General features: G+C 54.7%; 1 protein-coding gene across 6 annotated transcripts in view; it reads left to right on the top strand.

Moving 5' to 3' along the window:
- The window catches only part of CHST8 (carbohydrate sulfotransferase 8), a 144,726-nt gene that overhangs the window by 126,392 nt on the left and 9,262 nt on the right, over positions 1 to 9,072 (top strand). For 2 of the 6 annotated variants that reach the window (XM_032249120.1, XM_032249121.1), the window contains exon 1: positions 3,451 to 4,345. The exons of the other annotated variants lie outside the window; for them this stretch is intronic. In XM_032249120.1, coding sequence (XP_032105011.1) covers positions 4,309 to 4,345 — 37 coding nt within the window. In that variant the 5' untranslated portion in view covers positions 3,451 to 4,308. Of the gene's footprint in view, positions 1 to 3,450; positions 4,346 to 9,072 lie in introns of those variants that run through there. 6 annotated transcript variants of the gene reach the window in all.

Here is a 9,072-nt window from a genome sequence, read left to right as displayed (position 1 = left end):
CCACCATCCATCTATGTACCATTCCCACACCATCCCCCCACCATCCCTCCATGTACCATCCCCACACCATCCCCCCACTGCCCTCTGTGTACCATCCTACCAGCCATCAGTGTGCCCCTCAAATGCTTCTCCCCATTATCAGTGCATCACATCTGACATGGAAGACACCCTTGGGTGGCACAAGCCCCCTCCTCACTCATACCTGCCAGTCAAGTGTGCCATGAGCCAGGCTGAGGCCACATACCTACTAATGGACTGCCTTGTACCTGGCATCCCCAAGTCACCCTGGTCCATGACCTTTTATGAGCAAACGGTCCTTGCTGTAGCACTCTAGGCTGCAGGGCTCTTCCGAGGACACATTTCTCTCTGGAGGAAGCGCACCAGGCAGGATGAGGGACTGTTCTGCTGGGATCAGGAGACCTTGCAGTGCGTCTTAACCCCATGCCGCTGTCATCCCTTTTCCCTCTGCTTTTGGTTTGATCCAAGGACGGGATCGACTTTACCAAAGAGGAGGCTCATCCTCTCCCAGACTTCCAACCAGGATGGAGCTTTAGCCGGACTCCTGGGAACAGTCCAGGGTGCTGTGTTTGCCCACCCGCATGCCAGCTCCAGCCTCTGCCATGTCTCACAGGGACAACTGTCCCAGATGTTGGAGGCAGGGCTGACAGCCTCTCAGACCAGCTAAGAATAGAGCTGGAAGAGCAAAGCTACCAATTTCCTCCTGAGCCCAGGCTGGGATCTACACAAATCTGCTGTGGATGTGAACCTCTGAGATCCTGCTCTGCAGGGCAGGGTCTTGGTGGAAAAGGATCCCTTTACGTTGAGCATCTGAGTGAGAGATGCTGGCCCAGGGGCACTTGTTTGCCGCCGGATCCTCCTCCTCCCGAGGCGCTCAGCCCTGCAGAACCATCCTAGCCTGGCTTATCCTCATGTCTCTCACTTGTGGACGCAGCAGGGCTAAAGGCTGGACATGACATTCTCGGGATGCCCACCACCCACACACCCCCCAGGGGCTCAGGATGATGCTTTCCGTCGGACTTCCAGATTTCCAAAATCCTGCTGTCTGCAACCACAGATTTTCACAGAAGCCTCTGGCAAGGAAACCTTCTGATGCCTCTGTCAAAGTGCCCACTGCCTGACACACCTGTGCTGTGCTCACCCTGCCCCATGTTCCCTGTTACACATTCTGTAATCAACTCCCAGGCAAAAAACATGCTAGCATCCCCCATGTGATTTATTGCCATCGTCACAATATTTTGTTTGGAGCTGTAATCCTGCAGACATAAATCAAGTCATTAGAAGGAATGACGTTTAATCCTGCAGAAGATGCCGTGGTGGGCTGAGCAGCAGTGAATCACTGCTCACTCTGCTAGTGAATCATTCATTCTAGAAAGAACGGCCCTCCACACACCTACCTGGCCCGCTCCTCAACCCCACCACACACAGGAGTGAAAGACAGAAGGCACAAGCCAGGCTGCTTTGTTTCCTGGAATAGCACATTTCACAACTGCAAAGAGGTGCCCAACACACACACCCGGTGCTCCAGACTGAAGCCTTGATGCCTCCGGAAATGCACGCAGCCTGGAGGGGCTGCCTCTCTGCCCGCGGTGGGCTCTCTTCGTCCTGAGAGCAGCCACGCTGGTTGGACTTCAAAGGAAGCAGGGAAACAGCTCAGATGTCTTCTTTAGCTCTCCTTTCACGGTGACCCCAACCGCCGTACGAGCAGCCGTTACGCGGGAGCACATTCCATTTGCAAAGCCGGCGGGTCTAATTACAGGGGCTTTGGTGGAGATGTGCGGGCAGAGGCTAAGCAGACACTAGGAGGCCTTGAGAGGGGAATTCAGGGACCTGAGGCACTGTCTTCCAGGAACCCAGTAAGCTCCTCCACCCCCATCCATGCAAACACTGGCTTTGAGTTCCGTATAAATGGCGCCTCTCTTGGAGCAAGGAGACACCCCCAAAATGCTGGAGAGCAAAGAAGAACAGGAAGAGGGCTGGGTCTTGGCTGAGGGATTGCCTTAGAAGACTTCATGTTATTGAATAATGTGAATACTGTGATGATGGCAAATTCTAAGTATGCATGAAGATCGTGAACATTCCAGCTATTTCCAGTGTTTACATCTACTTAATATTCTTGTGCTCAGAGCTAATGAGGCTGGCATTAGGCGGTGATGTGGGTCTGTTTCAAGGATGCTGGAAGTTGCAGGGCTGGTGTGTGTCTGCCTCCAAAACCGAGGTGTGTGGCCCAGATCTGGCTAATGGACAGTTTCACCCAAGCTCTGTTTCACCTGTTTCCAGCTGAGAGCTGTTACCTGCAGGCACCGCCTGAGTCTGTCTCTGGTTCACCATAAGCCAGGGTCAGGTATTCTCTCCAAAGTCTTCTCCATTCCTGACCTCCCTGTCTGGGGGTCCTGGCAGCATGCTATTGGGAGAGCCCCCCAGACATTTCCCTCACCCTTACACCCGACTCACCGAACCCTCCAGCCCTCTGGCTTGGTGGTTCTGCAAAATCCAACCTCCCCTTTTCCTACTCCTGCCCGACCTGCCTGAGTTCGGATGTCCCCACTCCTCACCTCCATCATAAGGTAAGAATCCAAATTTGTTTTCCCACTTCCTTTTGGGCCTCACTCTTCTCCCAGTTCCCCAGTCACCTCCAGAATGACTTCCCAACATCCAGCCCTCAGGGGTCTCTCCACCCTCCCCGCTTTCCCCCACCCTGCAGTCAGCACCTCAGGGCTTGGAGACTATGCAGGTACTGAGGTTGCAAAGGGCCTGTGGTTTAGGTATGGGTGTGGTATGAGGGTGTGAAGCCAGCCCTACCCAGCATGGCTGTGAGGGGGCAGTGGAGGGCAGGCTGTCTGTGCTCCCTTGATGGCCTGGGCCCCCCCTGGCCAGCCCACATGGCCCTGTGGGGGCTGCTGCTGCTACAGGGTGCTGGACTGGGCAAAGGAAGAGCCGCCCATTCAGGGTGGGCGCAGTGGCTCATGCCTGTAATTCATGTACTTTAGGAGGCCAAGGTGGGTGAGCCCAGGAGTTCAAGACCAGTCATGGTGAAGCCCCATCTCTACTGAAAACACAAAAATTAATCAGGTGAGGTGGTGCATACCTGTAATCCTAGCTACTCAGGAGGCTGAGGTATGAGAATCGCTTGAACCTGGGAGGCGGAGGTTGCAGTGAGCCAAGACCGAGACACTGCACTCCAGCCTGGGCAACAGAGTGAAACTCAGTCTCAAAAAAAAAAAAAAAAAAAAAAAAGAGTTAGCCATTCAGAAGGGAGCAGAAAGGGACTCTTGGACAGATACCCAAGGGAAGTGATGTCCCCACAGCCAGCCACTGACAAGCCCAAGATTGGCATCCATACTTGAGTTTGGTGTCTTTTTTTTTAAGAGATGGGATCTCACTGTGTTGCCCAGGCTCAGCATAGGAGCTCAAACTCCTGGGCTCAAGCAGTCCTCCTGCCCCAGCCTCCTGAGTAGCTGGGGATTCCATGTGTGCACCACCACGCCTGTGTTATGCCCAACTCAGACCCCTCAAAGAAGCCGGCATAATCCTCAGGCCAGAGCCTTCCTGAGCTGCTTTTGCCCCAGGCCTTGGCTGGACCTGACTCCAGGTTCAAGGCCCTGCTCTGGGAGATTGACCCCAGCTCTCAAATGTAGACTGCGAATCTCCAGACCCTCAGCAGGGAAGAGCTAGACTCACGCCTGGAGCCTCTGTGTGTTCCAGGCAGTCCCTGGCCTTGCCCTTGTAATCTGTGAATCTCGAGAGTCTCTGTTCTGTTCTTAGGGGGCGCGCAGAGGATGACCCCTCAGCTGCAGCTGCCCCTCAGTGTTCCCTAAGATGCCAGAGAGAAGACACTGGAGATATCGGGGGTGGGGGGTGGGGGGTGGGGAGGCCTGGAACTGTCGCTGCCCATTCACTGTACTTGAGTTGGGGCTGCCGCCCAGACTCTGGGACCCCTGTGAGTACAGTCAGTGACCATCTGTGCGCAGCCATCTGGGAGCTTTTCCAAGGATCCAAGCACCCATCCCTGAGCCCCTGGGCAGCCCTTTTCAGTCTGAAGCCCCACTCTCCCTAGGGGATCTGGAGTGCCTCCCCTCAGGCCAGAGCAGCCTGCAGCGGAGGGCACTTCAAAGAAGCATCACTTAAGACAGATTCACTTTTGTGGCTCTTTAGGGTATCACAGCAACAGCTGTGACAGGCCTGACAGCTCCAGGCCAGCTCAGTAATTGACGTGGCAGCCAGAACAATGCATCCCAGGGCCGGCTGGAGCTGGACTGATCACTATCTTGCAGTTGGGCCACTGTGGTAATGAGGCTGCCCCACTGGCTGCCTGACTCCATTCCAGGTAAGAAGGATGCGCTGCCCACATCTGCCCTGCAGGGCCTGTCTCAGGCCTGGGCCAGTGGGTAGGGGGCACTATTCCTGCAAACAGGCATGTGTTTACGCATTCTTGCGCTGCTATAAGTAGATACCTGAGACTGGGCAATTTATAAAGAAAAGAGGTTTCGTTGGATCACGGCTCTGCAGGCTGGACGGGAAGCGTGGCCCTGGCATCCACTTGGTTTCTGGGGGGGATCTCAAAGAGCTTTTACTCATGGTGGTAGGTGAGTGGGAGTGTGTATGTCACCTGGTGAAAGCAGGAACAAGGAGAGTTGGGGGCAGGCGGTGCCACACTTGACAACAACTAGATCTCATGAGAATTCATTCACTAGTACAAGGTCGGCACCAACCGGTGAAGGATCCCACCATGACCCAAACACCTCCCACCAGGCCCCACCTCCAACACTGGGATCACATTTCAACGTGAGATTTGGACAGGGGCAAATGTCCAGACTACATCAAGACAGCCCCGCTGTGGGGCCACCCCAGACTGAGGCTCCAGCCTGACTCACTTGCTTCTATTTGCTGGTAACCCCACAGTGGGAATTCACCATTTAGACCAAATGAGGCGCCTTCCTGCAGAGCTGGCTGGGGAGTGGTCACCATGTACCCTGTCAGCCAGGCAAGAGAAGGCGTTGACGTCCATCCCATCTGACCCACCAGACATGGTGCTGTGAGCTCACTGAAGCCTCCAACGCCTGAGCTGAGCCGATCCCCCCACCTCAGCCTTCTGAGTAGCTGGAACTACAGGTGCCCATCACTGTGCCCAGCTAATTTTTTTTCATTTTAAGAGATGGGGTCTCACTATGTTGCCCAGGCTGGTCTCAAACTTTTGGCCTCAAGTAATCCTTCTGCCTTGGCCTTCCAAGCACTGGGATTACAGGTGTGAACCACTGCACCTGGTCCTGCCTTTTCTTGACACCCTTCAGTCTCTAGACCCATCCCTTCATCCCAGGAGCCTTGCTGTCATGGTGCAAGGTCACCAAGCTCTGCCAGAAATGTCCTCATTACCCTCAGGTGCCAATTTATTGTCATGATCTTCAGGAGATGTCATCTGCAGCCCTGACTGGGTGGCTAACATGTCGCCTGTCCCACATGGCCTGCAGTGCCCTCCAAGGTTGCCATCACACATGGAGTTGCTGGCCAGTGCCTTACCTCCTTGCTAGACTGGAAGCTCCATGAGGGCAGGGGCCACACTGTCATCAGCATGTAAGATGCTGCTGACGCATACAGGTGCTCCATCAGTGTGGAGTGAACAGACTCAGGGTGGCAGGTGCAGGACTGTTGTGTGTGGTGTGCTACAGGGTGGAGACTGGCCAGTTGGCCTTCCTGTCAACATCCCACATGGGAAGCAGAGACAGGGCAAGCCAGGGGCAACACGAGGTTGTGGGCCAGTGTCACGCAGTTCGTTCTTTCTCATTTGCAGCAACATCCGCTAGCTCTGGCTTGTTCTTCCAGGCCCACATGTGTTGAAGGAAGACATGCGGCCAGGCACAGTGGCTCACGCCTGTAATCCCAGCACTTTGGGGGGCCAATGCAGGAGGGTCGCTTGAGACCAGGAGTTGCTGGGCAACATAATGAGACCTTGCTTCTATGAATTTTTTTTTTATTTTTGAGACAGAGTCTCACTCTATCACCCAGGCTGGAGTACAGTGGCACAGTCTTGGCTTACTGCAACCTCCACCTCCCAGGCTCAAGCGATTCTCATGCCTCAGCCTCCCGAGTAGCTGGGATTACAGGCATCCACCACCACACTGGCTAATTTTTGTATTTACTTAATAGAGGCAGGGTTTTGTCATGTTGGCCAGGCTGGTCTTGAACACCTGACCTCAGGTGGTCCACCTGCCTCAACCTCCCAAAGTGCTGGGGTTATAGGCATAAGACACTGTGCCTGGCCCAAAAAAAAAAAAAATATATACATATATATATATAAATATATAAATGTTTAAATTAGCTGGGCTTGGTGATGCACACCTGTAGTCCCAGCTACTTGGGAGGCAGAAGTGGCAGGATCACTTGAGCCCAGGAGTTCAAGGTTATAGTGAGCCATGATCATGCCACTGCACTCCAGCCTGGGCAACAGTGAGATCTGGTCTCAGAAAGAAAGGAAGGAAGAGGGGAGGGAGACAGGGAAAGTATACATAAAGGAAGGAAAAGCCTGACCTGTTGTAAGCCATGTGCAGTGGACTCCTAGAAACCACACAGGGATGTGCACACACACGAACTCCCCACCCAGGGCACACTACATTGCACACACGGAAAGCATGTTCCTGTGCAGCACAAACGTGCTGTGGTGCGTTTCCTCACCATGCCTGGTGTAACAGATCACAGGACATGCACACGTGTAAGGAGTAGTGCAGTGGGTGGCACGTGTTTGCTGGGGTCACATGCGCCCTGAACACTCTATGTGTTACTGCAGGCTGTGACTGAGGAGTGCTGTGAAGCAGGAGCTGAGGACCCCTCCCTGTAGACAGGGGGGGCACCAGCTCAAGACTCCCCTCCCCCACCCACCTAGTGATGGGCAGGTGGGTGGATGAGGCGCAGGCAGGACAGCTGTTGGGTTCGCAGACTGGCTAACTGGCTGACTGGCTGACTGACAGGCAGCTCTGACGCTCAACTCTGACAGCTCCAAGGGAATTCACGGCCAAGGCTGAGCTGACAGGAACCACCCAGTTGAATCCTGGATCCTAATGATGAAGGCAAAGGAACAGAATCACTAAACAAAACAAGTGCGGGCAGAGCCGTCAGGTGCTCATTGGCCCAAGACAGGAAGATGCTGGCTCCCCTCCTCTGCAGATGTGCTGTGCTGGGTGCAGGAGCTGGGCTGCGGGGAAATTCAGCCACTGCAAAGGGAACCAGGTGATCGGCATGCCAGGAGCAGCTGGCTTCCAACCAGTGAGCTATGGCTCTGCCCGGCACCATGGCCCGCCTCAAGTGCACATTTGTGGATTCGCAAGAGGCATATGTGTAGCACATTTTAACAGTGAAACAGGTTCAATAAGGTCAAGGGACTTGTCCAGGGTCACACAGTAGTGGGTATGTGCTCTGTTTTCTATTTTTTTTTTTTTTTTTTGAGATGGGAACCTTGCCCTGTGGTCCAGGCTGGAGTGCCGTGGCATGATCTCAGCTCACTGCAACTTCCAACCTCTCCACCTCCCGGGTTCAAGCAATTCTCCTGCCTCAGCCTCCTGAGTAGCTGGGATTACAGGCGCCCACCACCATGCCCAGCTGATTTTTGTATTTTTAGTAGAGACAGGGTTTCACCATGTTGGCCAGGCTCCTGACCTCAGGTGATCCGCCTGCCTCAGCCTCCCAAAGTGCTGGAATTACTGGCGTGAGCCACCAAGCCTGGCCTGTTTTCTCATTTTTGAAGTGCTGAGACTGCATTAAAAACTGCGACTCCACATGGACCCTTCAGGGTGGTCTTCCACGTGGTCCACAGAGGGAGGGAGTAAGCGCTTGCTCTGATCTGAGCCAAAGGTCACGGTGACTGAGGTTGGTTATCTCAGAGCCTAGGGGAAGCCCCCACCCACCCAGAGGCCAAAGCTGGAGGAGAGAGGCCGGTGCATGACCAGTCCGATGCAGCCTCCTGGCGTGTCTGGCCTGACTGCCACCTCCCCTCCAAGTCCACACTTTGACCACAGAGCTGCTGCAAGGGCCAAGGAGCAGCTGACGTGTGCCCAGGGCAGCCTCGCCACCTGGAACCCCATGTACCTGTCCCGGGTCCTAGGGCAGCAGGTGACTGTGACAGAGGCTGCTGTCCAGGCTGTGCCCTGGGGATCCAGCAGAGAATGTAAAAAGTTGGATTTTCTCATGAACACGGGTGAGAATTGAAGGCCCTTGGGTGAGGCTTTTTCCCAGTGAATTCTGTGCCTGGGAGTCCAGGCTTCCCGATGAGCGGGTGTTGAAATTTGCATATGAATCATCTGCTGTAGATGGAGGATGCAGTTCACAATGAGGCAGTCAGAGGCCCACAGGGAGAACTGTGCCCCTCAGCCCTGGGCCAGCGGAGACCTCACAAGGGCAGAGCCTGAGCCGGTGAGAAAGGAGCCAGAGAAGGTGTGACCCGGTCCCAGAGCAGACCCCGGCTTGGCGTACTGTGGATGGCCAAAGGTGAGGAGCACTGGGCTTCACAGCCGTCCAGCCAGGGCTACAGGTGGACAGACTCCTCCAGTGGGATTGCCCCTGTCCAGCTAGCCGGGGGCTGGCACCTGCCGCCTGGATGCACAGGCCCTTCCCAGCTGGGAGGCTCCAGCCAGAACCCCGAGTCCAGCTTCTGGGAGGCTCCACACCCCTCCTCATGTCCAAGGCCAGCTCTCAGTCCAGGAAGTACCAGCCTTTGCACAGGCGTTTGTGGGCATTGTGCCAGAATGACACAGATGGACAAGACACGGACCCAGCCCCGGGAACATTGAGGGTAACGCAACCCTTCTCTACTGATCAGCGTGTGACCCAAACCAGCAGACAAGCCATTTCTTCACTTCCTTCAGGCTATCCTGCCCTGTCTTCAGAACACTCAGCTTGGCGTGGTGGCTCCTGGCTATAACCCCAGCACTTTCTGAGGCCGAAGCAGGAGGAGCCTTTGAGCACAGGAGTTCAACACTGCAGAGTTCCAGGATTACGCCACTGCACTCCAGCCTGGGAGTTTAATATGACTGAGCAAGACCTTGTCTCTTTTTTTTTTTTTTTTTT

Source organism: Sapajus apella, unplaced genomic scaffold (genome assembly GCF_009761245.1).
Source record: "Sapajus apella isolate SASKATOON/1434 unplaced genomic scaffold, GSC_monkey_1.0 scaffold68, whole genome shotgun sequence".
In the NCBI taxonomy this organism is placed as follows: Eukaryota; Metazoa; Chordata; class Mammalia; order Primates; family Cebidae; genus Sapajus; species Sapajus apella.
Note: the sequence above shows the minus strand (reverse complement) of the source record. Positions and strands in the feature narration are given on the sequence as shown.